Source organism: Dasypus novemcinctus, chromosome 12, assembly GCF_030445035.2.
Source record: "Dasypus novemcinctus isolate mDasNov1 chromosome 12, mDasNov1.1.hap2, whole genome shotgun sequence".
Taxonomy (NCBI): domain Eukaryota; kingdom Metazoa; phylum Chordata; class Mammalia; order Cingulata; family Dasypodidae; genus Dasypus; species Dasypus novemcinctus.
In genome coordinates, this window is record NC_080684.1 from 80,618,612 (window position 1) to 80,633,835 (window position 15,224).

The 15,224-nt window shown below is 37.7% G+C and overlaps 1 protein-coding gene across 2 annotated transcripts in view; it reads left to right on the plus strand.

Moving 5' to 3' along the window:
• The window catches only part of CFAP54 (cilia and flagella associated protein 54), a 325,301-nt gene that overhangs the window by 60,774 nt on the left and 249,303 nt on the right, over positions 1-15,224 (plus strand). For both annotated transcript variants that reach the window (XM_058308572.1, XM_058308573.2), the window contains exons 18-19: positions 10,665-10,751; positions 10,844-10,965. In XM_058308572.1, the coding sequence (XP_058164555.1) occupies positions 10,665-10,751; positions 10,844-10,965 (209 nt within the window). The remainder of the gene's footprint in view (positions 1-10,664; positions 10,752-10,843; positions 10,966-15,224) is intronic.

Sequence of the window (15,224 nt, forward strand, 5' to 3'; positions counted from 1 at the left end):
AATCTTGACAAACTTTTTACAAAATTTAGGTAGAAGAAAAAGGGCCAGAGATTAGTAAGAAAAATCTGGTTGGTGTGTGTGAATGTGGGGACTTATTCAACCATATTTCAAGTTTTATTTCAAAGTGATAGGACACTTACTGGAATAACTGGATGTCTATGTGGACAAAATGAAATTACATTCATTACTTTCCATACACAAGAATACTTTTCAGATGTATTAAATAGTTAAATGTAAAAAAAAACTTTAAAATTTCTAGAAGAATCTATAGGAGAATGTATTTCTAGATTCAAAAAGTGCTAATCCTAAAAGAAAAAATAAATGTTACTGTATTATAATTAAGAATTTCTGGTCACTAAAAAAAAAAAAAAGTGAAAACCATACCACAACCTAGGAGAATATTTTTACAGTTTATATTACTGACAAATAGTGTGATTAGTATGTCAGTATGCTGACAAATTAGTATATGCATCAATAAAATGCATCAATAAAACAGATAAAGAGCTAAATAGAAAAACGGTGAAAGACAAACAGACCTTTCACTGAAGAAGCACTTATGATCAATAAAATTAGCTTGTAAAGTTGTATGTTAGCATAATTATGACCCAGCAATGCCACTTTTATGTATATACCTAAGAAAATTTCTTGACATGTTCATCAAAAGACAGATATAAGGATTTTTATAGAAGTAGTGTTCATATAGCAAAAAACCCCTGGAAATTACCAAATGTTCATTAATAGAAGCGATAAACAAAATGTGATGTGTCCACATAAGAAATACAGCCATGACCAACATGGATGAATCCTAGAAACTTAATTTTGATTTTAATACAGTAAGTTCTAGAAGACTATGTTCAGTATACCATTTTACAATGCACAAAAATAAAACTAATGAAGGTATTCCTTAAGCATACAGTAGATTATGTATGACTAATACATTTTAATTCATAAAATAATTGATAAGTTATATATTAAAGGGAAACGGACTTTGGCCCAGTGGTTAGGGCGTCCGTCTACCATATGGGAGGTCCGCGGTTCAAACCCCGGGCCTCCTTGACCCGTGTGGAGCTGGCCATGCGCAGCGCTGATGCGCGCAAGGAGTGCCCTGCCATGCAAGGGTGTCCCCTGCGTGGGGGAGCCCCACGCGCAAGGAGTGCGCCCGTGAGGAAAGCCGCCCAGCGTGAAAAGAAAGAGCAGCCTGCCCAGGAATGGCGCCGCCCACACTTCCCGTGCCGCTGACAACAACAGAAGCGGACAAAGAAACAAGACGCAGCAAAAAGACACAGAAAACAGACAACCGGGGGAGGGGGGAAAATTAAATAAATAAATAAATCTTTAAAAAAAAAAAAGTTATATATTAAAAAGTTACATGGTTGTATATAAATAAACCATTTGTAGAAAATTATAGTTGCCTGGCATGGTAAAATGAAAGGTGGTCCATAAAGTCTAGAAATATATACTGAAGATATCCTGATGACATTATGTATATTCAACTATTTTTCCAGATTTTATCGACACCCTCTCGATATAAAATTAAAGAGAATGATAATACAGAATTTAGGATAGTGCTTCCTTTGCAGATTTGGCAGAGGGATGGCATAATACAGGGGAGCATATAGGTAGATGCATGTTATAAGTAATGTTCTGGTTCTTGGGTTGGGTGGTGGTTTACATGTGTTATTTACATAATGTACTTTATAACATATATGTTAAATATATCTTTTGTGTTTATCAAATACATTGTAAATAGATAATTTAAAAATTGAACTTTCCCCCTTAAAGAAAGAGTGATAAAGTATTGACAGTGGTAAACTGTTAATTCCAATTTTTTGTTCTGAAAATTTTGAAACCTACAAAAAATAATATAATGAACACCACCTACCCATCTTGTAAATCCACCAGTTATTAATATTTTGCCACATTTGGTGTCTCTTTACATATCTATTAATAGATATATAAATAATTGCATGTATATGTATATTTATACATATTATATATATATACACACACATCATATATATTTTGAAAAATCAGTTGCAGACATCACAACATTTTACCCCTAGACATTTTAGGGGTACCTCCTAGGAACCAGGTATTCTCCTACATAACCATAATACTATTATTACTCTTAAGAAATGAAACATGGGTGAAATAATATTGTTTATTGTACAGCAAAATTTCAAATTGCCATAATTATTCCCAAAATATCCTTTTTTGGGGAAAATGGCTTTTCTTTATAATGATCTGGGATCCAATTAAGGATTAATGCAGAGTGTAATAATATTGTTTATTGTACAGCAAAATTTCAAATTGCCATAATTATTCCCAAAATATCCTTTTTTGGGGAAAATGGCTTTTCTTTATAATGATCTGGGATCCAATTAAGGATTACTCATTGCATTTGGTTGTCTTGTTCTTTAAACGGTTCCTCCAATTTTTTTTTTTTAAAGATTTATTTTTATTTATTTAATTCCCCTCCCCTCCCCCCGGTTGTCTGTTTTCTGCATCTTTTTGCTGCGTCTTGTTTCTTTGTCTGCTTCTGTTGTCCTTAGCGGCACGGGAAGTGTGGGCGGCGCCATTCCTCGGCAGGCTGCTCCCTCCTTCGCGCTGGGCGGCTCTCCTTATGGGTGCACTCCTTGCGCATGGGGCTCCCCTACGCGGGGGACACCCCTGTATAGCACGGCACTCCTTGCGCGCATCAGCACTGCGCACCGGCCAGCTCCACACGGGTCAAGGAGGCCCGGGGCTTGAACCGCGGCCCTCCCATGTGGTAGACGGACGCCCTAACCACTGGGCCAAAGTCCGTTTCCCGGTTCCTCCAATTTTTAAGTCTTTCATGATTTTGATAATTTTGATGATGTGTTTCTAGAATGTCCCACAATCTGGATTTTTTTGGTAGCTTCCTCATGTTTCCTCATATTGTGTATATCCCATTGTATCCTATTAAGACTGCACATATTGTCACTTTGTCTTCTCATTGGTTGAGGCAAAGTGGTATCACTGTTAAAGTGGCGTCTGCCAGATCTCTCCTTTGTAAAGGTACCTTTCCCCTTTGTAATGAAAAGATTAATCTGTGTTGTTGAGTGATATTTTGAGATGGAATGAATGTCCTCTTTCCTAGTAGCTTTTCACCCAGTGGTTTTAGCTTCCCTTGGTGATCCTTCCTGAATGAATTATTATAATGTTTGTACAATAGGATTTCCTAATTGAATTATTCCTGCTGACATTCTTTTGTAAAGAAGGGCTGTCCCTACTCTGCCCCTTTTAATTTCTTTTAATTTTCTAAGTATAAATCTCTTTGGCTATTCTGTTGAGTAAAGGTGGGTCTAGCACTCTGGTTGGAACTGGATGAAATCCCTGCATGATTAATAAGGTATTGATTCTGTAAGAAATAAACCTAATTAGAATTTTGAAGATACTTGGTCCCACTAAAAAGATAAAGAGGACGGTGGTGAGCATGCCCAAAAAGGGGACCAGCCATGACATATTGGAGCACAAGAGAGAAAAGTCTGGTGCCTTCAGAGGCTGCATCCTCCCAAAATTGATGGGGAAGAGCGTTCTTCCTTGAGTTCTTTTAATTCTAGGGAGAGACTGTGGTAGACCTGCTGGATTTGGTATAAACTGCCAACTCCAGTTCCCACAGCAGTGATTATACTTAGGACAGCTAGAAGAGTGTGAAGAGAGGACTACCCTAGCTGTAAACTCACAAAGACAGTATAGGCAATAACAAGATAGGCATATGGCAAGCAAAATAAAGACAGCACTTAGGAGAGCCATTCTTTTGTCTTATAAGCATGTTTATTAACTATGTAGAAAATGAATTAAATTTACCAGGACTTTTAACATGTTCAATGTCTCTCTACATGTGATCTAGAATAGAAAAGATATCATCATAATCATCAGGCATATAGGTACAGTACTTAATAATAACCAATGCACAAGTTCCTCTTGGCCATAATGCCAATTGTGTTTGTTTAAGTTCTACTCACAGTGCTCTGGTAATCATTGCTCCACTTGGTATGCTCTTCACACAGCCAGCATGTTGCAGCACTGTTGACCCTAGAGAGAAGCTAGGGAGGTAGGCTCTAGTCTTAATTTTACTAACCTGGTCACTACTATAAAGCAGAGACAGTGTGGAGGCAATGTCCATTGTTCATCTGGCCATATCAAGCCACTGCCGTCTGCTGCAGGAGTCTGAAACTTCAACATACCCTCCATCTTCAGGAGCATGTTCAGAGATGTAGTAGATACTTTCATTGTTTTAGGGGTCAGTGACCAACCTATCCAATAACTCAAATGAAGAGACACCAGGCAGGGTATTTGGGCCTGGCTTAAATGCACAAGAGATTTGACAATACTGAAGTCTATCTCAATCTTTATACACTTTATAAATACTTCCAATGCAATGTATAACATATCAAGTGAATTTAACTTTTTTTACTTTGCTTTTTACTTCTACACCTTTACCATGATGACTTTAGCAGTTCAGGAAAAACTACTTTCTCAATTATTTTATGAAAATGAAGATTCCCAGTGGAATCAAATTTATCTTTCCTTACCACCATTTGAATATGCAGATTGAGGTGGCCTCCAACAGGTTCTCCTGTTACGAAGTTACTTTTTGTTATTGATACCAATTTTTTAAGTAATAATGGCTTCCTGGAATTAGCTATTTAAATGCTTCAGTTGAGAAGATGCTTTCACAAACCTCCTTATAATTAACCATAACAACATAGACTAGTTACTTTATCTTTAAATAAGCTTAATAAATTATAATTAGCAACCAATGAAATGAACTTTATCCATTTAAGAGAGGGCAGATCTACATTTCTTACTTTAACTTAATTTCATTAGACATGAACTTACAATTTTCATCCTCTTAAAGATTTAATACAAATAATGTTAATTTATTTAAGTGGTATTCAGTAAATCTAAGGAGATTATACCCAAACTAAATAAAATAGAAACCATTATAGTTTATGCCAGGGTTGTACTTGTTCCTTCATTTATAGGAGGCTAAAACCTCTTTTGAATAAAATTCTGTAACTGTGAATAATCTTAAAAGCATCCTGACTGCTAGTTTCTGGAATATATTAAAATTGTTTAATTTGTTTTAATTAAAATTTAGAAAAGATCTTTCCAAAGCTTTCAAGGACTTTTCCTTTACTTACTGAAATTTGGTATTAAGATTATTAACCACCCTTATTTTAAGGCTGGTAAAAGGTTTAAATTGGGAAACCACAGGACAAACCGATTCTTAATTACCTAGCCTAGAAGATAAATTTTAATTTGCCACACCTAGCCCCTCCCTCAGAGCTCTTGCAAAGAGAAGGCCCTAGGGGCTGGGTAGGTCAAAGAGCTCTGGAAAATCTTTTTCCTTTTCCCAATAGTTTCTATATTCAGATTTCTGTATGATCTTGCCATCCTGCTTTAACCTAATTTGGGCTCCAGGAATATTCATTCACATAATATAATTGCATATTTAATTTTTAATAATTTGAATTGAGCTCTTTTAAGAATTTTATTTGTTAATTTGATATTACCACCCCAATGTATGAAGACATACACTTAGCAAATAGGCAGACACAAAAACACAACTCAATAAAGTTACTTAAAAATTCATTTTTTTAGAAAATAAGTTTAACTATAAAATAACATTGAAAAGATTTCTTTGAAGACTATTTCTAATTACTTTAATTTTCACTGTGACCTTGCAGTTTTGCAAAAGAACTTTTGTTCCTTTTTATTACAGGCTGAAATTGTTTCCAATGCTTTAAAATAAAATTTATAACAGTTTCTTTTACTTTAGAGCTTTGCTATTTCTCATTTTGACTTTGGCAGACCCTGGATAAGAAACACTAATTCCAGTATATACTCCCTGAGATCATTGAAGCCTCAGGGAAACTGGTTTCTCTCATGAATTGCTGCTTTAGGCACCTCAACACTCGAGGCAGGAGGCCTCCCACACTCCCTAGTCCTCAGAAATGATAGGACTCTGGTGGCTGCTGGACTGGAAGAGTGGACGTTTACCCCCAAGGGTCAAGAATTTCACCAGGCAGCAATTTATTCCACATTTGGAGCCATGAGAGAAAGCAGGTACCAGGGGAAGGACAGGAGACAGGGGTGTCTCAAGTTTGCTTTCCCCTGAGCCATAGGGGCAGAAATTGTCATGAAATAACCATAAGCAAAGGCAAGGGGTGAGGCTAGACCTGAAGTAACCATAAACAAAGGTAAACTCAGTTTATAATTACCATCACAATAGTTAGAATAAGCAAGGTTGTGGTTAGGCCTAAACAAATGTTAATTTAAGATTATACTTAGACTACTACTAAGAATACACTTAGGTCTAGGCTAAATCCACCCAGCTATAGCAATTTCAGATACTATCCTTCTGCTGTTTTATAATATAAAGCCATCTATATAATGATCTTAACTCTTAGTTACAACTTCTAGTAAGTTTCCACCTTAAAAATAATTTTGGCACTTCCATTTATTAACTAAGCAACTAAAACAATTTTTATTACTAAGAACTTTGCTAAGTTTTTCTGCTTTTTCAGCAGCTGAATTAATTCCACTTGTGAATTATATGTCCAATTCGATTGCAACATAGTATTGACATTTAAAGACTCATTTTTAGGTTACCTTTAACTGATATCCAATTTGTAGCAGGCAAACCTAAAATCTGATTTATGAGTTCCTAGGCATGAGCAGACTAACAAAGTTAAAGCAAGCACAGATTAGAACAGAAGAGAGAATTTTCCATACTTAGCTTAGCTTAGGAAAAGACTTGACTTTAGAATTTCTTGAATGCAAAGCTCCCAGTGTCTGTCCATGGCAGACACTTTGTGCAGGACCCTCCAGCGTCATTCCTTCAGGAACATCCCTGGGCAGCTGCTAAGTATGGATCTAAAGGATCCAGAGAAACCCTTCCCCTGATGAGACACGAATTGGAGTTGCTCTGGGAGCTGTATCCCATTAGTTACCTCTCTGAAAGGGGTAAAGCCCTGCAAAGACTTTTTATACTGAAAGGATTGGAGTGTTACAAGAAAATAGGCAGGGAGCTAGGAATAGTCAGGAACCTTTTAATCGTAATTAAAGGCACATGTGGAGTTTCCTTATTCTACAGGGGAGAGATATAGTAAATGGAGTGCATTTCTCATTCCTTTCAGGGATGGTCTGTGGCCTTCAGGTCTGTCTGTCCTCTCCTTCTCTCTTACACAGGTTTAACTGGAACTCAGGGTCCCATACAGAGCCCACTCTCAGCCTTACTGTGGCCATGTGGTGTGGCAGGAAAAGATTAATCTCTTTCTTTTTAGACCATCAATAGGCAGGTTGTCCAAGTTTCTAAGAAGACACCCCAACAGGGAGTCGGCTGGAATGCTGGAAGAGCTGCCCATTATCCTAGGGAAGGATAAAACATGTTCATCAGTCTGGGGGTGTCCCACCACTAGACCTGATGAGACAGTTTGCCTGCCGAGCCGGCATCCTGGAAATTGGGGAGCTCTGCTCACTGTCCCCACATTCCAGGGATTGGAACTCTTATGTCTCTGGCACCCCCAGAGCCTTAGAGGTCTTAGGGGTATCTGGGTCCAGCTCTCGGTCCGAACACCCAAGCCGGGCTGACCCTAGAAAAGGGGCTCACAAGGGACCTTTCTTTTGCCTACTTTAAAGCTGCTTAGGATTTGGCTACAAGTGAGCTCATCTCTTAGCCACTCCCCGGGACAAGTTCCTCAGTTAAACCTGATATTAAAAGCCCATTAAAAAACTGGAGACTAATTGTCCTGTAACTTGCTGGCAAACACAGGGTCTTGCCACAGGGGAGAAGGAGCAAAGCCTCGGGGCACTACTGAGGGTGGGGCTCTTGCCTCTCTAACAAATGAATTTTCAGTTTCTAAGGGATAATGCATCTCACAGACCCCAAATGAGGACAGCAGTAGTTGGAAGTCAAAGGCACTTTTAATTAAAAGGAGTAAACTAGTGGTCTAAGGAAATGATAGAATGGGTGATAGACATTCTGAACTCACAGAGAGGGCCTCCTGGCAGACTCCTGCTCAACTCAGGCCACATGTCCAGTCAGGTCTCAAGGGCTCTTTCACCGCCACACAGAACTTCCTTGGATCTACACCACATGGGGGCTCACCCCTACCACCTCCGGGGAGGGAGCTGGATGTCTGAGCAGACCGAGTTCATGTCCTGTGGGAGCCTATCCAGGAACCCCCTTTAAAATGGCAGAACCAAAGAGGGTATGGACAGGCTGTTATTAAGTTTAGACTCACCAGTCCTTGTCAAGCGTTGGGGAGAATTACCTGCCTCTAGAACTCCTGGCTATTGCTCGCCAAATGAAGCTGGGGAAGTGTTGGATTCCTCTAGGTTCTTAGCCATGTTGCATAAAAGAATTTGAGAACATGCCAGTTTAGTTAGGCCAGTAAAAAGAATTTATTAGGAAATGGGGGAAAAGAATAGAGCTTGCTGAGAAATAGGTGAGAAGGATGGAAATACCCACTGAGATTTGATGTGGGTTCCTTAGGCAGAGAGAGCCTCCTCTGTTCTTTTGAATGTCCCTTTTATACTTGGAACAGTTTCTTAGTTTCTGCAAAAAAAAAAAAAAGTTCTATACCTCCCTTTTGCTTTTTCTACCTACGACTTGAAATCAACCATCTTTCAGAGGAGCCCTGCCTGGTTCCTTTTGGTACAGAATGGTATTTAGAAACGAAGATTTGCTAGGAATGAGTGCTCATTGCTTTTGGTGTGTCAGTTCTTTTCAGTAGATAAAACTAAGAAATATACCTGTATGCATTCAAATTTACTTTGAATTAATTCTATTTTTTTATGTGGTTGTATTACCAATTTGACATATACTTAGGGTCACTTGTTTCTATTTGCATTCTGCTCATATAAAATTTCCTTTTTTATTCCTTTATCTTTTTACATTTTAAATCCTTTTTACATTTTATTTTGAACATTTATGTGCTTAAAAATTGTTTGAAAAACTGTTTTTCATATGACATGCTGGGTGTATGGAGAGAAGCAAATAATAATTAAAATATCCCTATGCCATTATATATAAATCGGAAAAACATGATACAAAATTTTAAAACATAAATGAGGTTACCTAAGAATAACCTTGAACATTCTGTGAGCTGAAAAGATTTGGCTTAAAAAAGCATTTCAAAACATGAATAGAATTCTAGTTTAAGAGAACTAGTCCACGATTTTCACTTAATAGCTGTGTTATCTTCTTTCATGGAGGACTAGGGTCTTATTTATTCATAGAATTGCTGAAGAGTTCATTCTCTAATTGTCATCCATAACTTTTTGAAGACCAACTGATTCTCTGAATTTTACAGAGTCTACCTAAAAATATTGATCATTAAGCTCATATGGAATTAGCTGTTGTTCCTTTGCAGCATCTTTGGGTCTCCTTGATTTTTTCCTCTGGAACCCTAGCACGGTAATCACATTGACCCTCCTGTCTTTCCTCACTCCCATATACTGTTTTCAGACTATTTTTCCCTAAATACTGCTTGTGTCACTCTTATTCTAGATCTTTACTGTGGTCGCCCGTTGACAACCATATCATTAAATATGACTCATCTGTATCTGACATTGAAAGTTTCCTTGCTATTTCTTCCTTCTTAACTGCAATGACTGTAATCTGGAGAGGTCACATTTAAGAAGCATTTACAATACCCTAAATACTGAGAGAAGGATGCATTATTTTCTGTTTTGTGCTGCTGTCCCATGCAGATAAGTTCCCTTACCTTTTGCCATTAAAGAAACTTTTGTATCCTTTAATGGTGTCTGTTGGCTTCTTTTCATCAGTCACCATCCCATGTTGACTCACATGCATTATCATAAATAAGTAAGCCTCAATAAAAGGAATTTATTGTAAGGTTACCATAGGCACTCTCAAATACCTGTCAGGGAGGAAATGAATATTGCCAAGTCTCTTAAGGACCTGACCTGGAAAATCAAATATCAATGCTACATTTTCCCTCTCCCTAGGCTAGCAGGTCTTTATCCTTTTCTGCCTCATCCAGCTTCCTCTTGTTATTGAACCACCACAATAATCAGTCACACATGTACACCCGGACCTCTCAACTGTACTGCCCACAATCAGTGGGCAGCAATTTCTATGTGGGTTGAAATTCTTGAAAAAGAGAGGCTCTGACTTTGTGGTTTACAGCTAGAGGAGAGTAGAGGTCTTCATGTGGTACCCAGAGCTGCATCTTGCAGGAACCATGGATGAAGCATTTTTTCTAGAAAGGGCTGAGTGCAGAATTGTGACTGCTGATTAGTATCAGGACTTGCCATCTATTTTTTATGAAAAGGGAAATTAAAGTCTTCATGAAAAAGGAATTAAAGTAGGTTGTACCCTGTTTATCAACCTGTAAGATGATTTTATTTAAGATGCCATCGAAAATCAAGTATTTTTAATCATTTGGAAGCCTGATGTCCTCATGTATACTGTAGCAAAAAAAGAGGATTTATCAAAAAATTGCATCAGAGTAGAATTGTTTGAATTTTTATCCATTAACAGAAAAATGACAAATGTAGAGGAAGCACTAATTTTACAAATATATTGCTGCTCTTTAAAATTTATAAAATAATTCCTTTCTTGGACACAAACATAATTGCAATGACAATCTTCTTCTTTTTCTTAGTTTTGAAGACCCCATCTGTTAGCAAAAATACTTCTACCAAAGGTCCTGAAAAGTTAAAACAATCTAGAAGTATCGATTGTTTTACAGGTAATTAAAATTGAGATAACCTGTATTTTCAAAAAAATGTAAAGATAGTTTTTATCTTGCCCTTTTGGTAAAATGTTTGTTTGCTTTTGCAGAATCAAATGTAATGAATAAAATAAAGAAGAATAAATTATCTGAAGCAATTTACTTGATGCAAAAAGCACTTTTAATATTTGAGAAAGATGCAACCTCTACATCTTCCCATAACTTTTTGATGGTAACATATTTCATTTCTTCCTTTAGTCCTGATTTACAACCTCTGTTACAATGAATGATTTATTTCTCTTTGTTAAAAATAATGTGTAGCCTTGAATATTTGTGAACTTTCAGGTTCATCTACACACATTAATTATATGTTGATTTTAGATTTTAACTGCCTGAGGGCAATCGTATTTCCAAGTTATGGGATCTTCTTAAGACTTTGATTGCAGTGGGTTGAGGAGTGAATGGCTCATGAAGAGGTAGAGAATAATGTTACAAGTAGCTTGGCCATTGAAGGAAGGGAAAAAATCAGTCGAAGCTAAGGGTTACAGAGGAAGAGAATTGAGCATATACATCTACTAATGATGCAGGGTGAGAAAAAGAGAAAGCAAAGAGATGAGAAAGAGGGAGGTTAATTCTTAGGACAAAGTTTAAAATAACAGATAAAGGGATCAGTTTTCATTGGTAGGTGGGCCATAGGGCAGACGCCTCATCCTCTGATACAGAAGGGAAGGAGGAATGGACAGAAGTAGATTAATAAATGAATTTGTCGGTGTGGAGACAGGGAGTTGTTGATGTTTCTTACCTCAATCATCTGATAAAGTACAAGGCAAGATTATCTGCCAGTAGTGAAGAGATGGGACTGGAGCATTGGACTGAAGGAGTGGGGATGATTTAGAGAATGGAGAGGAATGGATGAGGGAACTGATTCCAAGTAGAGGGAGTGACTGATGTTCTGAAGTTATGGCCAAGGTTAGAGACCATAAATTTTTAAGAGGACTTATCTGCAAGAAGTATAATGTTTTCTTGGTATATTATATATGGTAGCTGTGACAGTGGAATATGGGATTTGTCCAGGGCTGGATTTTTTTTTTAATGAAGGTATAGGTTAAAGGTTCATGGTAATAAAAAATGGGTGCAGACTGAGAAAGGAAGGAATTGACAACATCAAGATATTTAAGGCCTGGGTGACTAGGAGATATGAAGGGACTGGATGTTTCTATGAAGCCAGGAACCAGAAGATGATGGCCTGACAGTGCTAAAAGGATAAGTGTCTGAGGTCAGTAAGTAGAATATTGGAACTTAAGATTTCTGATATGTAGCACTACTGGTCATCTGCCCATCGATTTAACTATCAAAAAAGTATTTTTTGAGTGCCGTGATCCATTCAACAAATATTTATTGGAAGTTCACTATGTGATTAGAATTATTCTGAGTGCAGTGGATGACAACAAACAATCCTTATTTATTTATTCAGTATATCTTGATTCATTGCCTTCTCTTTGTGGTCACTGCCTTTAAGACAGACCCAGAAGTACTGACAGATAAATAGGTAATTGTTTCATTGGCTCTTTAATTGTGAAAGTGCCAGGGGAATTTGGTGGGAGAGTACCTAATCTAATGGTGGGGGATGTTTAAAGAAACATCCAAGGTAGGTAACATGAAGTTGACTATTGAAAGGCAGGCTAGAGTAGCCCAAGAAAGTAGAGGGCAAAGGTATTGAGGCTAGCTAGGTCTTAGAGTGTTTGTAGTAGTACTACAGATCATTTGGTGTGGCTGGAGCTTTGGCGCAAGGGGGAGTAGTAAGGGATGAGACCAGAGAGTAAGTTGAGACTATTTCATAAGGATGCCCATTCCCCCGCTGAATCTCTATCCCCTGCCATGGAGAGTGGGGAACATATAAGAAACCCAAGAAGCCTCATGTTTCCAGTAGTCTTCTCGTGCATTTTTTCCCTTCTATTCCTTAAGTGAAACTATTTTAACTTGAGAAAACTTTTAAGTATATTGTCCTATTTGGGTAGACTCATGAGATGCATTCAGAGACTACTTTTTATGAGGGGTCCTCCACATGGATTTTTACCAACCAGGAACATGTCGAATATTTATTTAGAGGTCCTGAAATCATCTCTAGCCACCTCTACTACTCAATGGTAGCTCTTTGTCCAAGTGTTAAGGATTAGTGGTAAGTCCTCAGGGAATTCTCCTAAACAACAATGTTATGGCTCCAGTAATTGCCAATCTTCCTTTCCTTAAAGAAGGCAAATAAATTTGTTTCCCTTGGCAATCATTTTATACTAGATGTATTACAGAATGTTTTATATTATCATGATCTTGTAATAAAGTTATTCCCAAATCAGTGACTGATGTGTCACCTGAAACCATAAAAAGGTTTGAAAAGCTTGGGTCTTTTCAGAACTCTTAAATAATTCATATCCTGTTTTAGTTTCTTAAGTTTCCTGATAGCAGTATGGATAATCTTATCAGGTGTCTGTTTTTTGTTTTTTCCAAATCAACTGAAAGTGGGTCAATTTGTCACTACAAATGAGGAACAAACTTTTTATAATCTTCTATTAGCTTTCCAAGTGAGATGACTGGATTTTTTCTTAATTATGAGGATATATTTTTCCCATTTCCTTCTTTTGCTTATTTGACCTTTGGCAGACCATACTGGCTTTTCACATATCATACCACAGGTTCACTTGAATGGATCCAATGTCCTTGATAGTCTTCTACTTCTGATCAAATACAGCAGTCATCGTGTAGCTTATAATATTGTGCTTAGTCCTCCACTTAAAGGTCTACCAGCTGAACATTCAGCATCTTTGTAGATAGGCTTTTCTCATTGGAAAGATCAAGAATTCATCTCAATCCAAGTGCTATGAGTTACAAAGGAAGGATTGTTTTTGTTTTCTGCCCAACAACCATTTTCCCTTCCAAACATCATCTTTTGAGGAATTTCTTCTTCCTCATTAAATATAACCAGGTGGGAGTTTCTGAGATCTTTTTCCTAGCTAAGGGCAGGACTAGGCCAACTGGCTGCTCCCTTCTTTGAATATGGATCTTGAGTGGAGGGATAACAAGTTAGTTGGTGTTTACTCATTCCAATGGCTGTGCCTCATCAGACTACAGGCATACCTCAGAGATATTGTAGGTTTGATTCCAGACCACTGTGAGAAAGCGAATTTCATAATAAAGCCAGTCTCATGAATTTTTTGGTTTCATAGTGCACATAAAAGTTATGTTTACACTATACTGTAGTCTATTAAGTGTGCAATAGCATTATGTCTAACAAACTAATATACAGACTTTAATTAAAAAATACTTTATTAGACCTTAAAAAGGCCTACCCTACCCCATGGCCCCACATGTGCATCTCACCTTATAGCATGCCCACACTCATGTCTGGGGTATGTACTCTCTCTTGTTTCTTAATAAACTGTTCACTCCCTTGCCTTGTCTAAAAAAAACAACTTTATTGCTAAAAAAATGCTTACTATTGCCTGAGTTGTCAGCAAGCTGTTATCTTTTGCTGGTTGAAGGTCTTGCCTTGATATTGATGGTTGCTGACTGCTCAGGTTGGTGGTTGCTGAAGTTTGGCATGGCTGTGGCAATTTCTTAAAATGAGACAACAATGAAGTTTGCCACATCGATCAAGTTTTCCTTTTATGAAAGATTTCTCTGTAGCATAAGATGCTTGTTTGATAGCATTTTACTCACAGTAGAACTTCTTTCAAAATATGAAGGTGAAGAAGGTCAACCACCACATCAGGGAGCCAAGAGTGCCTACAACTGAAAGCAGGAGAATTGCATCGATCATCCATGTGAAATCTAAGCCCCCTCTCAATAGAGATGTGGAGTGGACATAATCATTCCAGAGTCCACAGGATGGAGGAATAGAGTATGGATTAGCGTGGATTTACTAATATTTTATTCATGAACTATTGTGATTAGTAATCGAAGAAAATGTAGCATTGATATGGAGAAAGTGGCCATGGTAGCTGCCGAGGGTCAGGAGTGATGTGATGTGGGGGCATTTTCAGGACTTGGAGTTGTCCTGGGTGGTACTGCAGGGACAGTTACTGGACATTGTATGTCCTCCTGTGGCCCACTGGGAGGACTGGGGGAGACTGTAAACTATAATGTGGACCATTGACCATGTGGTAAAGCAGTGCTCAGAGATGAATTCACCAAGTGCAATGAGTGTCCCATGATGATGGAGGAGGTTGTTGTTATGGGAGGAGTGGGGTGAGGGGGGTGGAGGTATATAGGTACCTCATATTTTTTGAATGTGGCATTAAAAAAAAAGCCAAAAAAAAAAAATTAGAGTCAGTCCATCCAAACCCTGCAGATGCTTTATGAACTAGGTTGACATAATATTATAAATCCTTTGTTGTCATTTCAATCATGTTCACACTGTCTTCACCAGGAGTAGATGCCATCTCAAGTAACTAATTTCTTTGCTCACTCATAAGAAGCAATTCTTCATCCATTCAA